Source organism: Rhinatrema bivittatum, chromosome 1, assembly GCF_901001135.1.
Source record: "Rhinatrema bivittatum chromosome 1, aRhiBiv1.1, whole genome shotgun sequence".
Lineage (NCBI taxonomy): Eukaryota > Metazoa > Chordata > Amphibia > Gymnophiona > Rhinatrematidae > Rhinatrema > Rhinatrema bivittatum.
In genome coordinates, this window is record NC_042615.1 from 88,513,521 (window position 1) to 88,534,864 (window position 21,344).

The 21,344-nt window shown below is 47.9% G+C and overlaps 1 protein-coding gene across 1 annotated transcript in view; it reads right to left on the minus strand.

The window, feature by feature from the left end:
* Positions 1 to 3,348: 3,348 nt before the first annotated feature.
* Positions 3,349 to 21,344, minus strand: part of LOC115074732 (histone PARylation factor 1) — a 76,919-nt gene continuing 58,923 nt past the window's right edge. The window contains exon 8 of the mRNA XM_029574528.1: positions 3,349 to 3,609. Coding sequence (XP_029430388.1) covers positions 3,466 to 3,609 — 144 coding nt within the window. The 3' untranslated portion in view covers positions 3,349 to 3,465. The remainder of the gene's footprint in view (positions 3,610 to 21,344) is intronic.

Genomic DNA, 21,344 nt, shown 5'->3' on the forward strand with positions numbered 1-21,344 from the left:
TTATGAAAACAAAGTCTCCCCCACATCTGTGACACTTAGCCATTTGCAAATCCATTTCCCTGTTAGCTGTATCAGACAGGTACAGGAACCTCCTGCTACCATGCAGAGAAGGGACTTGAATTTACAGGGAGGAGGGAACAGCATTATAAATCCTAACAGGGAAACTCTGCCTGCTAAGATAGCCAAAAACTGTAACCCTTTTTGTCTGCACTGAAAAATACACTCTTCTCTAACACATTACTCCTTTCTTTCATCAGTCTGAGCACTTTGGGAAGTGGAGCTGGATAGGGGCGCTTCTCCCCAGTGGTCTGGGGGACCCCCGCCGCTCCTGTCTCCCATGGTTCGACCTAGGGAAAAATGTCCGGCTGTCTCAGGCCCTGCAGCCCCAAGCACCCTTCGGGGGCCATTGGGGGGGGATTTCTGCCCAAATTTGTACTTTTACTGCACGAGGCCTTCCTGGCTAGGCAGGCAGGTAAGTGGATGGATTCGGCAAAGCGGGGGGAAGGTCCCCCCTAAAGGTTCCGTGGGCCCACGAACTCTGCCTCTCAAGGGATGGCTAGCACCATTGAAATCGGACTCGAAAGATTCGGACTAGTCTAAGCAGGAGGATGAGGTCTCCTCAGAGGCCTAGCAGGATGGGGACCTGATTGGGGGTCCCCCTCTGGACAGAGGGGACTCTAAAACTGAACAGGGGACCTTGGAGGGTCCGGAGGCTGAAGGCAATGATCCACGGGTGTTCCGGCTTTTCAAGAGAGGAGCTTCGCCTGCTTATACCTGGTGCTGGGGATTAAGCTCACCCTGGAGGATTCAGATGCTGAAGGGGTTAAGCCGATTCTGGATGGCCTATAGAGACCCCCCAGCACTTTCCCAATTCTGAAGAAAATCCAGAAATTAATCAACCGAAAGTGGGATTCCCCCGACTCGGGTCTGCAAGTTGGCAGAGCGATGTCCAAGCTTTATCCGCTTCTTGCAGCACCATCTGGACGTTCTCAAGGTCCTGAAGGTGGATGCGGCAGTTTCAGCAGTCACTAAGATCACTATTCTGGTGGCTGGAGCTTCTGCTCTGAAGAATGTTCAGGATAGGAAGTTGGAAGTGCCTCTCAAGTGAGCTTTTGAGGTCCTGGGGCTTGGCCTGCCGGTGGCGGTATGTGCAAGTCTGAAGCAGCGGGCCTGTTTGTGTTGGATCCAGAAGCTGCAGGACCAGTCTGCCTCTGGGGCTCTTTCCCCAGTCCAGGCGGCCTGCCTGGAGGCAGGGGTTGCCTTTGGCACAGATGCCTTTATTGACCTGGTGCGAACTACGGCCCACGCTATGGTGTCTGTGGTGGTGTCCACACACTTGTGGCTACGCAACTGGTCACCGGATCTGTCATCAAAATCGCAGTTCTGTAATCTGCCCTTTCAGAGGAAACTGGTGAGGACATCGCTCGTCTGATGAAGTCGCTGGGAGAGACAAAGGGCAATAGGCTGCCAGAGGATCAAAGTCTGTCCAGAAATCTTCCTTTTCGGCTTCGCTTTCGGGAGTCCAGACATTTTCATCAGACGGGGGCCTAGGCCCCAGGACAGTCCTCACATAGGCAACAGTCCTTTCAAGAGGCTGGAAGGTCATCTAGAGGCGGATCCACCCAGGGCGCAGGTGGCAATAAGTCCTCACAATGAGATCCGGCAGGTCCACTCCTCGTCTCTGGTAATCGGGAGCAGGCTGGCCCGGTTTTACCAGGAGTAGACCAAGATCACTTCTGACTGGTGGGTGTTGAGCGTGGTGAGAAACTGCTATGCCTTAGAATTTTTTCACCCACTGTGGTCAGTCTTTCTGGAGTCACGTTGTCTTTCCCGAAGCAAGTAGGCAGCAGTCCAGGAAACGCTTCAGCGGTTGTTAAGTTTGGAGGCGGTTGTACCGGTGCCAGTGTCCGAACAGTTCACCCGGCTCAACCTGAGGGATTGATAAAGCAACAAGGAAGGCTGTCTAACAAAGCCGTGGAGGCAACAAGATGAGAATTAGAAGCCAAGATGTCCAAATGTTTGGATTCTTTATTGCAGAAATATTATCTGTAAAAAGCCCGACTCAGGCCGCACCCACCCATTCTACCACACACTATCAGAATTATCAAGAATTTTAATTTGATGAAGCAGAGGTAATGTCCATATACATTCCATAAATTTTCCTGTTTTTCACTTTATGTTACCATTATATATGTCCGATGTTGATGTGTTTTTATGATTTGTTTTATTTATCAGTATTTATGTATCCATTTGTGTTGTAGCCCTGATGCAGCCCCATTGGGAGAGGGCGAAACTCAGCCCGAGTCGGGCTTTTTAAAGATATTTCTGCAATAAAGAATCCAAAAATTTGGACATCTTGGCTTCTAATTCTCATCTTGTTGCCTCAACCTGAGGGATGACCCTTCTGTAGGAGCCTGTCATCTCGGGGAGAAATTTTCCTTAAAATATCCAGTCAGTCAGTACTGCAGGGTTAGTACCTCTACCATCTGCTGGAGGTAGAGAAATACTGAGGGACTGCAGGTGGCACTCTCATATATGTGGTAGTGACCAAAGTTTTGTTCTCTACCTCCATCTGCTGGTAGGGATGAATAAAACTCACTTGTCTGAACTGATCTGGGTATGTTCAGGAAACCATGTTTAAAAAGGCTTCCAGGGGAGATCCAGAGAGCCTGTCATCAGTTTCAGGCAAAATGGCAGAAACTATTCTTAAAACCAAAATTACTGACCACATCAACAGACATGATTTAAATGGGGAGAGTCAAAATTATTTTTTGCCTTACCAATTTTTCCCTTATCAATTTACTTGATGTTTTTGAAGGCAAAAATAAACATGCAGATAAAGGTGAGCTCGTTGATAAAAGTGTATTTGGATTTTCAGAAGGCATTTAACATCCCACATTATCGACTGTGCGCAGGAATCCTGTGCATGCTTAGAAAACTATTTTGAAATCAGCATCATTGGATACCACCCTCATGACCTATTCATCCTGCTTGTTGATTGAGAAAGAGCTCATGATCATGAATCTAAATGCTGCTGCTTTAGTATCCAATTTTTATTATTTTTTTTTTTTTAAGAAATGTGAGAGATTGGAGTAAATTTTTGCTCCACAGAACTCCAACCCTTACAGAATTACTGTTCCACCCAGATGGTGCCCTTCAACTCTGCTCCAATACAATATCCTAGCCCTGGAATGTTATGAGCAATGAGGACTCATCCTGCAAAATGCCAGCTTCCCAGCTCTGCAACTTAATAGCAAATATTGGTCTTCATAAGAAGAGATGGTATGGTTAGTGTGTTCAGGGATAAACTACACAAAAAAATAAAAAGATTTACCAAAAACAGGAAAAGCAAACAGTATTAAGTTCTTTATTTAAAAAAAATTACACTATAGATTTAATACGAGGTACAAAAATAAGACTTGACATCACAAATTTTAATGCAGCAAAAGCCAGCTAGTCTATTCACTACTCTTTGAATGATGCTGTCAACTGATCCACATTGTCTGCATTTCGATTAGCCAAATGAGATTCTATTATTTCTGCAAACAGATTCCTCTTCAACAGGTTGTATGCAAGAGGCAACAGCTGGTTAACCACCTTGTGAAAATACTGAAAAAAAAAGAAAAGGAAAAGTTAAAACATGCACTCTCTCAAGCAACAGTCAGACAAACATGTAAAGAATAATTGCTGCTCTCTCAGAGATAGTATCCAAATGATCAGCTCTAAAATTCACGTTCATCTGCCCCTGGCTGGTTTTATAATTATTGGAACTAATGGAGAAATTACTTACCTGATAATTTTGTTTTCCTTAGAGTAGACAGATGGACTCAGGACCAGTGGGTTATGTGCTCTTCTGCTAGCAGATGGGAGACTGAATCAGATTTCAAAGCTGACATCACCCTAGATATACCCCTGCAGTGACCTCAGCTCTTCAGTATTCTCTTTGAAAAGCCATTGTGGATATATATTTGCTTAAATAACTTGATTAAAACTGACTAAAATTGATTGAACCGATTCAACTGATTTCAAAACCTGGAGACTGCCAGGGCACTCATCCAATTAAAGCAGACATCGGACAAACTGTGGGCGTCTTAAACTAGGGGTAGGCAACGGCTTACCCATTATTTGCTTAATCTTGAGATTCACTTCCTGAGGTCCTTCTCTGGGGCAGCCGTGGGGGGATTCTGAGACCAGACCATCTGTCTACACCAGTGGTTCTCAACCGTTTTTTGGCCGGGGCACACCTGACAGATGGTTCTCACATGTGTGACAGTGAACATGTGACCATCATGGTGCTAAATGTAAATATACATTCTGCATCCTCAGGAACTCCCTCGACCCCCAAAAATGGGTGCAGAGCAGAACTAGGGCATTATCCACACAACTCACCATATAAAAAAAAAAGATATTCCGGTTCTGATGACATCTCCGTAAAAGCAAAACAAACTCCCTTTACTTGCAGGCACAACACCCCTCTTATGAAAAGAGTACTTTACCACGAATGCATGTCCTATTGAAAAAACACAAATAAGATTGATACAAATGCCTACATGCTAGTAAAATACCTCACCTTGGTCACACACCCAGAACTGACCTTCACCACAAAATATAAATATGGAGACAAATTGGAATGGGAAACCAAAACAACCACACTCTGCATGCAGTGCAAACCTGGAGAAATGGAAAGAGAAATATAGCACCTAACATACAGGTCAATACAGTAAAGTTCGCGGGAGAGCGCCCGCAGGCCGGTGTCCTGTGCGCACAATTCAGTAAACTAAAATATTTAAATTAGGGCCGGCGGTAAAAAGAGGCGCTAGTGACACTAGCAAGTCCCTAGCGCCTCTTTTTGGACAGGAGCGGCGGCTGTCAGCGGGTTTGACAGCCGACGCTCAATTTTGCCGGCGTCGGTTCTTGAGCCCATTGACAGCCATGGGTTTGGAAACCGTACGCTGGCAAAATTGAGCGTCCGGTTTTCAACCCGCGAGCAGATTTCAAAAATTATTTTTACTTTAGGGACCTCCGACTTAATATCGCCATGATATTCAAGTCGGAGGGTGCACAGAAAAGTAGTTTTTACTACTTTTCTGTGCACTTTCCCGGTGTCGGCAGAAATTAGCTTGGCTGTACATTTTACTTTCTGTATCGCACGGGAATGACTAATACGGCCATCAACATGCATTTGCATGTTACGGGCGCGATTACTCTCGGGGGGAGGGGGGGTTGGACACGTGTTTGACACGCTATTACCCCTTACTGAATAAGGGGTAAAGCTAGCGCGTCCAAATGCAGGTTAGCAGTGCACTCCACCGGAGCACACTGTACTGTATCGGCCTGATAGTCCCAGGATCTGCAATAATGCACAAACTAACCCGTACAAAGTTACACCTGTATTATGGAACACACTCAAACAGTAACAACCCTACCTATGAAAAGGCAACACTACAAATATTTAACCAGGCCCTAAACACTAATACATCTCCTATTAGGAAAACAGAACAAGCCAAGCTGCTATAGATCCCCACACAGAAATAATTGTAAAACTATACTAATATTTGTTACAAAACAGCTGTTGAACACAATAACTCCAATTAAATACTCATAAAAAGTATTAAAAAATTGTCGAAATATCAATAAAATATTTCAAAACTGCAGACATCACACAATACCCAATAATTAAAATGGCAGTCAATCAAGAAAAATAAACTTAAAAAGCCACCTTTACTTACCCTCTCCAGCAACTCTCCTACTCCTTTCCCTTGCAGGCCAATAGCCCACACCAGAAGCAGCAGTGGCTGCTGAAGCTCTGTCCTCAAGGTCCTCTTTCTTAGGGCCCACAACCAGTCACTCATACACAGTCTCTGTCTCTCTCAATCACACACAATCTCACTCCCACACCCACCCACCCATTCTACCACACACACGCACCCAGGCACCCATTCTACTACAGGCACACAAAGCTGCCTCACACACATACGCTCACGTGGAGCCTCTTCTTATTGCTTGGCCCAATAAGCCTGGCCTCTGCTCTTCAGCCGCCGCCGGCTTGTCCTCCGACAGCGTCGCTCAGCATCTCTCCGCTCCTCGGCCCGGCCTCCGGCGGCAGCGCACATGGTCTCTCTGCACTTCAGCCACCCCCGGCCCGGCCTCCAGCGGTGCCTCGCAGCGTCTCTCCGCTCTTCAGCCGCCGCCGGCCCAGCCTCCGATGGTGGCGCTCAGCTTCTCTCCGCTCTTCCGCCCGCCGGCCTGGCCTCCGGCGGCAGCGCACACAGTCTCTGCACTTCAGCCGCTGCCAGCCCGGCAGTGGCATTTCCCTATCAACTACATCAGCCAGTCACCCTTGGGGAGAAGGGAAGCATAAGTGGGGCAGTGGGACACCGGGAGCCGTGACACACCTGTTGAGAACCACTGGTCTACACTAAGGAAAACAAAATTATCAGGTAAGTAATTTCTCCATTTCCTAGCATGTAGCCAGATGGACTCAGGACCAGTGGGACATACAAAAGCTACTCTCGGACAGGGCAGGAGGCTGCCTGTGGCCCAATTAGTACTGCCCTTGCGAAGACTGCGTCTTCTTGGACTTTAACATCCAGGCAGTAGAACCTGGAGAAGGTGTGTAGAGATGGCCACGTCGCCGCCCGACAGATCGCTGCGGGCGATAGCAGCTTGGTTTTTGCCCAAGATACTGCCTGGGCCCTAGTAGAATGAGCCTTAACCTGTAGGGGTAAGGGCTTTCCTGCCTCTATGTAGGCTGCCTTGATTACTTCCTTGATCCAGCGAGCTACGGTCGCCTGCGAGGCCGCTTCTCCTTCATTCTTCCCCGCTGTGGAGAACGAACAAGTGATCCGTTTTGTGCACCGGTTCCGATCTTTCTAGATATCGCACCAGGAGTCTGCCAATATTTAGATGGCGAAGAAGACATGAGTCTTCTGAGTCCTTATGTTCATCTGGAGATGGTAGGTAGATGGCGTGATGCAAGTGAAACTCGGAAACCAGTTTTGGTAGGAAAGAAGGGACAATGCACTGCTGTATGGTTCCAAGAGTGGACCTAAGGAACAGTTCCCAGCAGGATAGTGCCTGCTGTTCAGAGATACGACGAGCTGAACATATTGCCACTAGGAATACCGTCTTCAATGTTAAGAGGCATAGTGACAGACCGCGAGTTGGTCTGAAAGAAGCCCCCGCTAGGAAGTCTAATACCAGATTGAGATTCCATAGGGGCACTGGCCACTTTAGGGGTGGCCGAAGTTGCTTAAACCTTTTAGGAAAGGGGTCAAATCCGGATTAGCTGATCGACTGATTCCGTTCACTTCAGCTCTGAAGCAGGAGAGGGCTGCTACTTGGACCTTGAGGGAGTTGAGTGACAATCCGTTCTTCATACCGTCCTGTAGGAACTCCAGAATCATGGGGATCTTGGCCGTCTGCGGGAGTATCCCGCGGTCCTCGCATCAGCCTTCGAATATTCTCCAGATCCGTATGTATGCCAGAGACGTTGAGAACATGTGCACGCAGAGCAGGGTGTCAATCATGGCCTTTGAGTAACCGCGCTTCTTCAGGCAAGTCCTCTCAAGGTCCGGACTGTAAGAGAGAATAGAGATAGATCTTCATGAAGAATCAGGCCCTGCTGGAGAAGGTCCTTGAGTGGAGGTAGACAGAGGGCTCCCCACAAGGAGTCTTTGCATGTCCACGTACCATGGGTGTCTTGGCCAATCCAGGGCCACTGGTAGAACTAGTCACCTGTGGTGTTCTATCTTGCGATGACCTTGCCCAGTAGTGGCCATTTGGGGGGGGGGGGGGGGGGAGAGGGGTACAGCAAGTCTTCCTCTGGCCAGGTCTGGATGAGAGTGTGGCTCTTATCTGCGGCTGAAGAACCTGGGGACTTGGGCACTGAGAGAGGTGGCTGAGAGTCCCCAGCAATTTACTAATAGTTGAAGACTGTGGTTGCCAGAGTCTAACCCCCCAGGTCCAGGCTCTCCCTGCTGAGGAAGTCTGCTGAGACATTGTCTTTTCCTGCGATGTGGGAGGCCGAGATCCCTTGTAGGTTTATCTCCGCCCAACCCATGAGAGGGTCTATCTTCAGAGACACCTGCTGGCTCCTCCCTGGCGGTTGATGTAGGCAACCGTTGTAGCATTGTCAGACATTACTCGAATCACTTTGCCTCGAAGTCTGTGGCTGAATCGCAGGCCCGCTAGTCTGACTGCTCGAGCTTCCAGGCAGTTTATGTTCCATCCCGCTTCTTCCTTGTTCCACTGTCCCTGGGCCGTCAGTTCCTGACAGTGGGCTCCCCACACTCGTAGGCTCGCATGATCCAGTTTGGTGGGGATAGGCTTACTAACTCTGCTTAGGTGGTCTTCCTGTAGCCACCACTGAAGCTGAGAATGTACCTCTGCTGGTAGTTGGAGGCGAATTAAGTAGTCCTGGGACAGTGGGTTCCAGCATGACAGTAAGGAGCACTGGAGTGGTCGCATGTGGGCCCTTGCCCATGGAACGACCTCCAGGGTTGATGCCATGAGCCCAAGGACTTGAAGATATTCCTATACCTTGGGGCATGTATTGGTCATCAATCATAGTAATTGTTCCATCAGTTTCCTTCTCCTCAGGGGAGGGAATAAGACATTCTCTTTGGTATCGAAACAGGCCCCCAGGTACTCTAGAGACTGAGAGGGCTACAGACTGCTCTTGACAGTGTTCACGACTCAGGCAAGTTCATGCAGTAGGTTCTTGACTCTGCTGGTCACGTGTCGGCTCTCTTCCGAAGACTAACCCTGATCAGCCAGTCATCCAAGTAAGAGTGTATACCAAGATCCCTTCCTTCCTCAGTGTTGCTGCCACAACCAACCTAATTTTGGAGAATGTTCTAGGGGCGGTTGCTAGGCCAAAGGGTAGCACTCGGAACTGGTAATGGTGACCCAGTATTGCAAAGCGTAGAAAACACTGGTGATCTTGATGGACTGGAATGTGAAGGTAGGCTTTGGAGAGGTCCAGGGAAGTTAGAAACTCTCCCAGTTGTACTGCCATTATTATGGAGTGAAGAGTTCTCCATGCGGAAATGTAGCATCCGCAGATGACAGCTGACGTTTTTGAGATCCAAGATGGGTCGGACTGATCCTTCTTTCTTGGGAACGATAAAATAGATGGAATAGCACCCCATATTTTGTTGGGGCTTAGGAACCAGAGTTATTGCCTTCAGACTGAGTAGTCTTGTCAACTGCCAGTCTCTTGATGTGGGAGTGGCAGGGTGATATCATAAATTTATCCCGAGGGATGCTGCGGAACTCCAGAGAGTAACCTTCTCGAATGATGTTTAGTACCCATTTGTCAGACGTGATCTCGACCCATCATTGATAGAAGAGGGAAAGTCGACCCCCTATTTTCTCTTCCTGTGGATGGGTCGTCCCATTCTCATTGGGGAGTATGGCCGGAGCCTGCCCCCGGGCCTGTACCTCTCTTGGTTTGTCAGTTCTAAAAGAGCTGAGACATTCCTGAGGGACAAGGTGCCTGGAACTGTGAGTTCCTGTAGGGGCAAAAACATTGAGAGCCCCTGCCCCTAGTTCTTCTGGGAGAGGGGTGCTGGGATCTTTTACCCCTGTCTTCCAGTAGCCGAGGTACTGGAGATTCACCTCACTTGCTGGCTAACTTCTCCAATTTGCTTCAGAATAAGAGAGATCCTTTAAAGGGCATCCTTGTGAGATTCGCTTTAGAGGTCGCGTCAGCAGACCAATTCTGCAACCATAACTGTCTTCTGGCCGCCACTACCATGGCAACTCCTCTGGTTGAGGTACGCACCAGATCTGAGCTTGTGTCCGTCAGAAAGGCTGCTGCAGGTTCAATCGTTTCACCGGTATATGTTCCTGTGTTGTTTACCTCTCTCGAGAGGAGCAAACAGGAACATGCCACCAGAGTGCAGCAGGAAGCAATCTGCAGTGTCATTGCTGCTGCATCGAAGGCCTCCTTAAGGATGGATTCTAATCATCTACCCTGAGAATTCTTCAATGCAGCCCCTCCCTCAATGGGAATGGTTTATTTTATTTATTTAGAAGTTTTTATATACCAATGAACATTGGGAACATCTCACGGGTTCACAATAAACGAAAATCAGCTAAAAGTGCTTTACAGTGAAACAAAGAACATTTGAAAATATAGATAATAAAATTGAACAATTTACAAATTATATGGCATACAAATATAGAATATGTAGGTTAAAAATATAACTATTTACAAGAGGGTCGTGGAGGTCAGGTGGGGGGGGGGGGGGGGGGAGGGAAGGCGTCATGGGGAGGAGGTGTGCTGTTCAGAGTATGCTCGTTTGAAGAGGCATGTTTTCAAGTTCTGTTTAAATTTGTTTGGGCATGCTTCTTGGCGTAGTGAGGAGGGGAGTTGGTTCCAAAGGGTGGGCGCAGCTAAGGAGTGTCCGAGCTTTAGTGGAGCTGAGCTTAGAATCCTTGGGTGATGGAATATGCAGTGTTGCTCTGTGTTGCTGTCTAGTAGGTCTGTTTGTGTTCTTCTAGCCAGTGCATGTTTTAGTGTGGAGGGTTTTATTTACAAGGGTGAGTGATTTGTATGTTATTCTTGCAGTGACTGGTAGCCAATGCAGGTGTTTCAGTACAGGGGTGATGTGGTAACGTTTGTGGGTGTTAGGATCTGGGCAGCAGCATTTTGGAGTAATTGAAGTGGTTGCAACGTGCTTTTGGGTAGTCCTAGGAGCAGGGCGTTGCAGTAATCAATTTTGGATAGGTTGAAGGCCTGTAGAATGGTACGGAGGTCACTGAGGTGTTGAAGGGGTTTCAGTTTTTTTGAGTGAGTAGTTTGAAGTAACCGGCTTTGATTGTATTAATGAATTTTTTGAAGGTGAAGTGGTTGTCTATAGTGATGCTGAGGCTGCGCACATGTTGGGTGGAGGCAATAGCGGAGTGGGAGCTGTTTGACTGCAGAGATGGGGGAATGCTTTGGGGTGTAATGTAGAGAAGCTCTGTTTTGGCAGTGTTGAATGCAAGGAAGGTGCTTGTCAGGAGAGTGTTAATGACCGATAGGGTGGAGTTCCAGGTCTCTGTAGCTTTGTGAAGTGTGTCATTTACAGGTATAAGGATTTGCACATCATCAGCATAGATGAAGTGTGGGAGGCCTAGCTTGGATAGCAGGTTACAGAGGGAGAGGAGATAAAATGTTGAATAAGGTGGAGGAGAGGGAAGAACCTTGTGGAACACTTTGTGCAAGGGGGATTGGTTTGGACATACAATTACCTAATTGAACACTGTATTGCCTGTCCTGTAAGTAGGATCAAAACCATTGGAGAACTGAGCCTGTGATGCCAATGTCAATAATTTGTGGTTGACTGTGTCAAAGGCAGAGGAAATATCAAGGAGGATAAGGATATGAGAGAGACCTTTGTCAAGGCTTTTGAGAATGTAATCAGACAGAGTGACGAGTAAGGTCTCAGTGCTGTGATGTCGTCGGAAGCCATATTGTGACTGAGAGGATATTGTTTTCATCAAGGTATTCGGTTAATTGACGATTGACTGACTTTTCTAGGATTTTGGCTATTAGGGGTAAGTTCGAGATGGGGGCGAAAGTTGGCGAGGTCGGAAGGATCAAGTGTAGGTTTTTTCAAAATGGGTTTGATAATGGCATGTTTAAGATTTTTAGGGACGGTGCCAAATGTGATGGATCTGTTGATATTTGAGATAGGCTTGGCAATGATGTCAGGGATGGTGAGGAGGGTTTTGGTAGGGATGGTGTCTGATGGGTGTGTGCATGGCCTCATTTTCTTTATGATGGATTCAATTTCCAATGAGGAAGTAGTTTCGAGTGTAGGTAGCCTTGCATTGGTGTTGTCGACGAGGAAGTCAGAGGATGCCTGTGTGTGTGTGTGTGTGGGGGGGGACGTGACAATGTCAATTTTCCTGTGGAAGAATGTAGCTAGGTCTTCCTACTTGCCTTGATTGTCTGTGTCTTGTGTGAAATTTGGGCTGGATTTTGTTAAGCTGTTTACTAGTTCAAATAGTGCTCGAGGATTGAATTGGAGGTTGTGGATTCTGTCAGCATAGAAGTCTCTTTTGGTTTTAATAATAGCTGTTCTGTATGTGTGGGGGAAGGATTTGAAGGTAAGTAGATGTGCAGGGGTGGGATTTTTGCGCCAATTTTTTTCTAGTTTTCTGAGGTTGTGTTTCATAGATTTTAGCTCAGTGATATACGATGGTTTTTTTCTTTTTTTTGCTGCAATCACACAAGTTTGCATGGGGCAGAGCTTGTTAGTGTCGGTACAGAGGCTCCAGGAGTCAAGGGCAGTTTCTGCGTCAGTTAAGTCGAGCTTGTTGAGTTCCATGGTGAGGGCTGTTATTAAGTCTTCTTGTTTGCACTTACGCCTGAAGTGAATGTTTTGGGGGGTTTTTTTGTTTTTTTAATCAGATTGTGTGGGTGTAGAGGTGTTATTTATAGTGCAGGTAATGTCAATGTGGTAGTGATCAGACCAGGGGATAGTGGAGCATATGGGTAGGTTGGTTTGAATTTGGGTATTGGTGAAAATGAGGTCTAGGGTGTGACCTGCTCGGTGAGTAGGGCTAGATATAAGCTGCTTGAAGCCTAGAGCGTCTAGTGCAGTTAGGATGGCATCACAGGGAGGAGAGATAGGAGTAGTATCAACATGGATGTTAAAGTTACCTAGGATAATAGCAGGCGAGTGACTATTTGTGTGTTTGGAAATGTATTCGATTAAGAGGGAGGGGTTCTTTTCAGATTTGGAGGTTAGGTGCACTGAATATGCTGATTTCTAGTTTGTGGGGTGGGGGAATGGGTTTGTGTGAGATTTTAAAGGCCTTTTTTGCTGCTAGGAGACCGCCTCTTTTTGGGCCTGGGAATAGAGAAGATATATGTTTCAACCGGTAGTTGGTTGATGAGGGTGGTGTCTGTATCTTTTAGCCATGTTTCAGTAATGGCTAGTATGTCAGGTTTGTCATCTGTAAGTAAGTCGTTGATTAAGGCAGTTGTTTTGGAGATGGATTGTGCATTTAGGAGGAGGATTGTGAGGGTAGTGAGGCCAATTATTTGTGTAAAAGGAGTGATCATGATGGGAAGAAGGTTTCTGTGACGCTCCCATGGGAATTTGGGGAGGGGGTAATAGTGTGCCATGGGATAGTGTTTGATAGTGTGCATGAAGAGCGTGTGCATAGTTGTTGCACAGTGAGCGACGAAGAAGGCCTACAGGGTGAAGAAGACAGGGAATCGCAGGGAGGCGGGGGTGGGGGGTGATTAATGGTAAGTTGGGATGTGACGAGAACCTCTTTAGAAGGTGGGGGGGAATGTCTCAGTGTGTATGCGTTAGTGGGAGGAAGCGAGGGGTAAGAAACTCCAGGGAAACAAGAATAGGAGTACTCCTGTAAGGTATAAGGCAAATAGTTGATGTAAGAGTCCTTCTCGTGGGAGAATTAAGAGATTGGTGATCCCTGGGGAATCGTAAGCTGAAGAGGTGGAGGATAGAAGTTTCTAGATAGGGCTGGAATTCGAAGTCTTGCAGTGGGTGGAGTCGTTGAGTTGGAGTCATATGAGATAGTGTTGAGGGGACCCAGGAGGGGATGCACGAAGGGGCAGGCCCCTTAGGTCGCACGACGCCGCTGTAGCAAGCCCAAATTTAAATGGCTGGAAGGCCGTCCTCCCAGGCGTCATGTGGACGTGGCTCCCAGCCCTTGGTTGGTGGCTCGGGAGCTCAGGGAGGGGAAGTGGGCGTCGTGGGGCGTCAGCGTGGATCTTACTGTTCTCTCTCCCCTCTTGGTGGTCTGGGGGGGCTGCGTTTTTGTATTTATCGGGGTGGTCTCTCTCTCAATGGTGTCTCTTTCTTTGACTTCCGGTGTGTGTCTCTCTCTTGCCGGTGGGCCAGGGCGGCTCCGTGTCAGGTCGGTGGCGAGTGTCAACGGAGGAAGGCCTCGGGTCGGCTAAGGGCCGGCGGGGGCAGCCGCAATGATCGGCGGAGGCCTCGATGCGGTGGCGACAGACGAAGGGCACGGGGAGCAGGAGGCTCAATGCCTGGTCAGGTAGGCTGCGAGTAAGGGAAGTGCCGCTGTAGCAAGCCCAAATTTGGTTGTTCGCTTTGAGACAGCACAGACACCACTTTCGGAAAACGCAGGCATTCCTTGGTTGCTGGTTCGAGAGGATACAAGGCATCCAAGGCCCGACCTCCTTTAAAGCTGGCCTCCAAGGCATCCCACTCCAGGTCAATCAGCTCCTGGATGGCTTCCATCATTGGGAAGTAGCATGAGGCTTTACGAAGGGACACCAAGATGGGGGTTCTTCTTTGGTTCCACCATAGGGTCTGTGCCTGGGATCCCCAGAGTCTTCAGAGTCTCTGAAACAAGGGCTGGTAATTCATCCCTGTGGAAGAAGCGAAGCATGGTTCTGTATGGTTCCAGGCCTGGAGGGATTTCTCCTTCTTCCAGAGAGCCGCCATCATCAGCTGAGTTATGCGGGTCCCCATCCGGGAAATTCTTGGTTAGGCGAGGCATGTCTCGAGGCATCCGAACAGGGCCGGGAGGATCCTGTGCTTCCGGCAGGGGTTGAACCCAGGCCGCAGCTGATTGTGCCTGAACGAAGGCTTGCAGCCCCTGGAAAAATTCTAGCCAGGAGAAAGTCCCTGGGTCCATGTTAACCCCAGGGGGAGTTGGAGTAGGGGCCCCTGAGGTGCCCTCTTGTGGAGATGCCATCTCGGAGTTGCACAGATCCGGGGTGCTAACATATGTAGTGGTTCTAGACCCATCCTTAGACAGTGAGGGACCAGGCTTTGCTCCCCCCTGGGCTTCTTCACAATTATGACACAGGCATGACTCAGGCTGTGCGGCTCTGATGTGGCAGGCTGTGCAAAGAGTGCCTTCTGGGCTTCTTGGACGCCGGTGCCATTGCCTCTGTATATAGTTGTACAGGTAATGTGCAGTAATATGTGTGCAGCAATGCGTGTAGATAAGGGCGTGTTTATGTTAGAGGTGCACAAGTTGGGCGCATTGACCATCCGGCCTGCCCCGTGCATACAGACAGCTGAGAAGGGAAGATGGCGCCGGCACCCCCCCCTTCCACCCCAAGGGTCTCCACGTGGCTGGATCCCCTGCACCGGACTGGGGCCTAGCCCAATCAAGGCTGTTCAACCTGATTAGTGCTCCCTTCTACCTGGCCGGGTGAGGAAACTGAGTCGGTATGGCAATCCGAGCCCCGGAGACCTTAAGTTAAAGTTCCCTGCTTACCTGGTTTCGGCGCTTATAGTCGAGTGCAGGAACAATCTCCAGCTGCGGGGGGAGAGGGCTTTACCTTCATCACCACGCTCTGACATGCACCCACTGCCTTTCAGTCGCTCTAGGGCTAACGCCATGTCAGAGGCCAGACACCCCTCTGAGGGATATTGGGGATCACCTCAGGAATTCTCAACGGGGGGAGGGACCCTTAGGTATCACTGCAGGAGAGCTGGGCTTGATCCTCTAAGGTAAAAAAAAAATTCTTCTTCTTTGCTGTAATTTCCTAACACTGTGCTAGTGTGTGGGGTGCTGTCCGCATGTGCTAGGTGACAGATACTGAAGAGCTGAGGTCACAGAAGGGGTATATCTAGGGTGACGTCAGCTTTGAAATCTGACTCAGTCTCCCATCTGCTAGCTGAAGAGCACATAATCCACTAGTCCTGAGTCCATCTGGCTACACGCTAGGAAATCATCAGTTCCGTTATGTGAAAAAAAATCATCTGCCAAGGCTAGAAGGTATGTGGGCCTTTTGACTATTAGGATGCTATTTGAGCAATGATAGGTGGGTCCATTAAGCAACTTTAGGGAGGTTGCAACTGAGAGCAGACTGATTGCTCTAATATGCCAGCAGCCAGGTCTTTAAAGGCATTTTCTAAAACCGATGAGTTAGCTCTGCCATTTTTGTGATCCATTTGATTAGCAGCACCAACCCATGAGTTTTAAAAATGCTCTGTACTCTGCCAGCATGGAGCAGTCCATCTAATGAACTCTGAACCCAGTAATGAGACGTGAATGACTGCAAAGATTTAGTAACAGTAGATAACACAAAAAGAAAAATAGCTTATCCAGTCTGCCCAGGGACTAAAACAGCAATGTCACTATGACAGCAAACCAGCAGGCAAAGATTTCACAGATAGCTCTGTAGTATGGGCTGTATGCCTCTTTACCTATGTGAAGGCATGCTATCTTGAGCATTCCTGCATTTGTGCAGTGCCCATACTCCCTGCTGCATCTGTGCAACACCACCATCCCTACACCAGCTATCCGAGGTCGATCACCTCTTCTAAAGAGCACCAGAGAAGGAGGAAGCTTCCTCTACAACAGGGCTTCCCAAACCTGTCCTGGGGACTCCACAGTCAGTCAGGTTTTCAGAATATCCACAATGAATATGCATGAGATACATTAGTATATACTGAGTCTCCATGGCATGCAAATGTATCTCATGCATATTCATTGTGGCTATTCTGAAAACCTGACTGGCTGTGGAGTCCCCAGAACAGGTTTGGGAAGCCCTGCTCTACAATCCTTGCCTGGTAAGAATACACAGCATGATAAGTTTGAAGGTATAGAGCAGCTTCCAAGGCCCTCACCTCTCATCTCCCAGGCCCTACAGCTCTGCTGGTGGAAGCACAGACATGCTCCAGTCAAGGGAAGGAAGGAACTTCAATTACTGGAATTCAAGAAATATTGAGTCCCAAATCCCTCCCTGACATCCCATGGTATCTCCCCAACTCCAGCATATTCAAAGGCTCACCAACTGACATCTGTGCTGGCCAACTTAAAAGGTGTGCTATGAATGGGGTATTCCCACCTCCAGACTCAAGCATCCACTAGCTGCCTCTTTTTTGGTGACTAGCAGCCTATTGTGTGTCAAATTTCAAGTTACTTTTAGAGAACAAGCCTCTTACAGCTGTTGCCTTCAGAATTACATTGTAGATATTACTTGCTAAGGATTGTAGGTTGTGAAAAAAGCATCAATGGAGCATAAGAAACAATATTAATATAAGAACCTAAAACTATATTTTTTAAGTCAATGTAACAACAAAAAAATACCCTCAATCATAAATAGATCCAAGGAGGAGGGAGTTTGGGCATTATCCTGATCACTCCTGCAAATGCACTATCAAGCTAGAGTCCAGAGAAGAGGTAGTTTCTAAAGCAGGGGTTCTCGGGACACTCCTAGCCAGTCAGGTTTTCACAATCAATATGCATGAGATAGATCTGCATTCAGTGAAGGCAGTGCATGCAAGTCTTATGCAGTGGCGTAGCCAGAATTGATTTTTTGGGTGGGCACAAGGTTAACATGGGTGGGCTGTAGGCATGCAGGTCTACTAGTTGTTTTTTTACTGATAAATAATGCCAAATTATGCAGCATAGCATTCACATCTACGCCTAAGTATGAGGTTTACTTAATGATACAAACATAATTCACGGTGATTTGTGGTACTTTAGCCTTCTTATTATTACGATTTTATACACGGCTCCTACCTGTCCATAAATTTTGAGAGAGCGGTTGTGTTGCTTATATTTAAATTGCTAACATCTCAAAATATAGATATATATTTTTACCTTTGTTGTCTGATCTTTGTATTTTTCTAATCAGTTGGTCCTGGTCTCTTTTTCCCATTTTTTCCCTTATAGCTCATTTCCTAATTCCTTTTCAGTGTCTTTCTTCTATTACTGTCTTCTTCCCTTCCACACACACACACACACACACACACACACACACATACATACACGCTTTCTCTCACAGACTCCCTCTCACACACTCAAGCTGTCACTCTCATATGCTCTCCCCCCCCCCACCCCCCCACAAGCTCACATTCAAGTTCTCACTTTCTCACCCCTCCCCAGGCTTATATTCTTATGCACACACAGACGCACATCTAGGCACCCATTCTCACCCACACACATAAACCCAGACTCCCATTCTCACCCACAAACCCATGCTCCCAGTCTCACCCACACATATTCAAGCTCCCATTCTCATCCATACATATACACATTTAAGGTACTATTCTCACCCACACATACACACATTCAAGCACCCATTCTTATCCACATATTCAAGCTTCCATTCTCACCCACCCACACAAACCCAGGCTCTCATTCTCACCCATATATATACACATTCAAGCTCCCATTCTCACCCACCCACAAACCCAGGCTCCCATTCTCAACCACACATACACACATTCGAGCTCCCATTCACCCACATATTCAAGCTTCCATTCTCACCCACATACACACCCAGGCTCCAGTTTTCACCCACACACACTCCCATTCTCATCCACACATACACATTCAAGCACGTGCACAGCTTCCGCTTTCTCCCCCAGAGCAGGAAGATCAGCTGCCTCTCCTGCTGCCACCGGCCTCCTGCTATCTTCTTCGGGCGTCGGGCCGTACTGCCCGCCGAACTTCCTGTCGGGGGGGGGGGGGGGGAGCGTAAGCGCAGCGCACAACGTCCGCTTCCTCCCCCCCCCAAGCAGGAAGATCGGCGGACCATACGGCCCGACGCCCGAAGATGATAGCAGGAGGCCGGTGGCAGCAGGAGAGGCAGCTGATCTTCCTGCTCTGGGGGAGAAAGCGGAAGCTGTGCGCAGCGCTTCCGCTCCCCCAAACAGGAAGTTCGGCGGGCCGTTTGACCCGAAGATAGCAGGAGAACGGGTGGCAGCAGGAGAGGCAGCTGATCTTCCTGCATTGGGGGGAGGAAGCGGAAGCTGAGCGCGGCGCTTCCGCTCCTCCCCCCCCCCCCCCGAACAGGAAGACCGGTTGGCCATACGGCCGCAGCAGCGCTTCCCCACGTGTGCCGTGATGGCGCGCGAGGCGTGGGTTCTCTTGTTCGCTGTCGCGGGGATGGGATCCCGCGACAGCCTTGCAGTTCCGGTGCTAGTTGGGTGGGCCTGGGTCTAAGTTGGGTGGGCACCTGCCCACCCAGGCCCACCCATGGCTACGCCACTGGTCTTATGCATATTATAGGTATTCTGAAAATCTGACTGGGCAGAGAACCTCTGCTCTAAACAATAGCTTTGATGATTGTGTGGCCAATTCCATACCAGTCTAGCAAAGCTAGTCTAAAGATTCAAACCCGAGCTTGGATGTCAAAAAACCTCAAGCTGGACAGAAGCCCACGGCCATATGTGGCTGCAGGTTTCGATCCTGGTTGCTATGCTTCAAGCTGACAAGTCAGAAGTATCACAAGCTGCTTGCAAGAATTTCTTTTTACAGGAAAGGAATGCACTGCATCTATCCTGAAGAATAACCTGCACAAATTCCCATCTGCCATGATCTGTGATGACTGGCCAGTCGTGTGATGCAGCTCCACTCTGCTCCCCTCCCCAACGGAGACACAATGCTGCCTGCTACATGGGCCCAAGTCCTATGCAGTAAAACCACCAGTTTGATCTGGGCAATGTGTGTGCGGTATGAAGCATCACTCTCCCTTCTGCTGGCCAAGGACCAGGATTGGTCCAGGGAGAGGAAGCACGTTTGAAGTAAGGAGGAGAGAAATTAGTCCAGTGACTGGAAAAGGGGAAGGGGGGTGGCAGTTGAGGATTGCTGCGGTAAGAAGAACAGGGAGAGAGATGGAGGCATGAGAGGATGGGTGGTTAGGTTGCACGAGAAAGAAGGCAGAGGTTGAAACAAGGAGACAAAGGGAAGACAACTGGAGGTAGGAAAAATTGCAGGAGGGATCAAATAGGATAGAAAGAAAAAGGAAAGAACAGACAAGAGAAAAGGTCCCATTCAGGAGCAAAAACAAGCAGCTGTAGTGACAGAAGGTTTGAAACTATTGTCTTAGTACTTTTATTTGTGGACCACCATGATTGTTTGTCCAGAACAGCAGCATATAAATAAATAAGAAATATGAGAAGGTGAGAGGATAAAACAGAAGTGGAGGAAGCAAGCAGAGCCATAGCTAACCTTTGACCTGGGTTGTAGGCAGCACTGCCAAAGGGGCACCCTGTTCCTACTGCCCAGAGGGGGAAAAAACAGGAAGGAAGGTATTTGATTAGGGAGCAGAGTAGTTTTTCTTTAGTCTGTTGTACCGTCTACTCCAAATTCTTCCCCTCCCCTCCTTCTCCCTGCAAGATAGGAAGAAAGCAGATGAATTAGGGAGAAGAGTGGTTGTTCTCTGCTCCAGCCTCTCTGCCTTACCTGCCCCTTCCCTAGCTTGCAGACTGCAGGGGAGGAGAGGGGCTGGAGCAGGAAGCTGAGGCCTGTCCTCTGCTGAGTGAGATTACTTACACAAGTCCTGTGTGCTAATGGCTAGGGAAGGGGCCAGAGGAGAGAATGCAGGGGACATCTTTTGGGGGGGAGGGATTAGAGAAACTGTGTGCGAGTGAGACAGAAAGTTGGCATGGGTGTTTTTGAAGTCTATCGCTGTTTTTGGTTTCTTTTACTTCCAGGCATCCACCACCATGAAAGTTTCCTTGATCTATCCCATTGAAGCTCCATATTGTGACCCCTAATTCTACAGCTTCTTTTCCATTGAAAAAAAAAAAAACTTTGCTTCTGCATTAATAACTTTCAGGACCTTAATATGTATAGCCTCTGGGTATACAATACATGTTAGGGTCCTTCAGTCTTACTTTCTTTGGACCATCTCTAACCTCTATATCCTATCTGAGATACGGACTCCAGAAATGAACACAGCACTCTAGGTGAGACCTCACCCACAATCTAAGAGACATTACCACCTCTTATTTTCTACTGGTTATTCCTCTCCTTATACACCTAAACATCCTTCTGGTTCTAACCACTAGGGATGTGCTTTGGGTTTTCTTCATGTCAGGTTGTTACATGTTTGATTTTGTTTTTAAAATAGCTCAGGGGTGTTTAATTTGTGTAAATGCACACTAACTGAAAATGTTACTAAGTTAAAGTACCAATTGGGGAGCAGTTGGTTAGCTAGAGGAATGATTCTGCATTCCCATTGGTTATCTCCTTAGTTACTTGTTTGTGTTGTCAAGGTTGCAATGTGATGTTTAGTGGTGGGGGATGACCAGTGCATAGTAACAAATAAAAACAAACAAGTGATATGATATAATGCCATCAAGTTATAGTCAGCAAAAGCATGTAAATGCATATTTTAAATTTGCTAATCCCTTTGTATTTTAAGAAAGGGGCCCTAGCATTTTGGGATATGCATACTTTTAATTCCCTTTGTGGGTGTGAGGGTGACTGCTGAGAGGGTAACTGTGTGGGGTGATAGGTGGGAGAGAGACTAGTTGAAGTGGTGAGTAGTGACTGGTAAGAAACATCTTCAGTTAGTGCGCACCAACCCAAAATACTAATTTTTACGAATTTTCATTTTATTTTTTCGTTTCTTGGTACTCCTGAAACAAGACAAA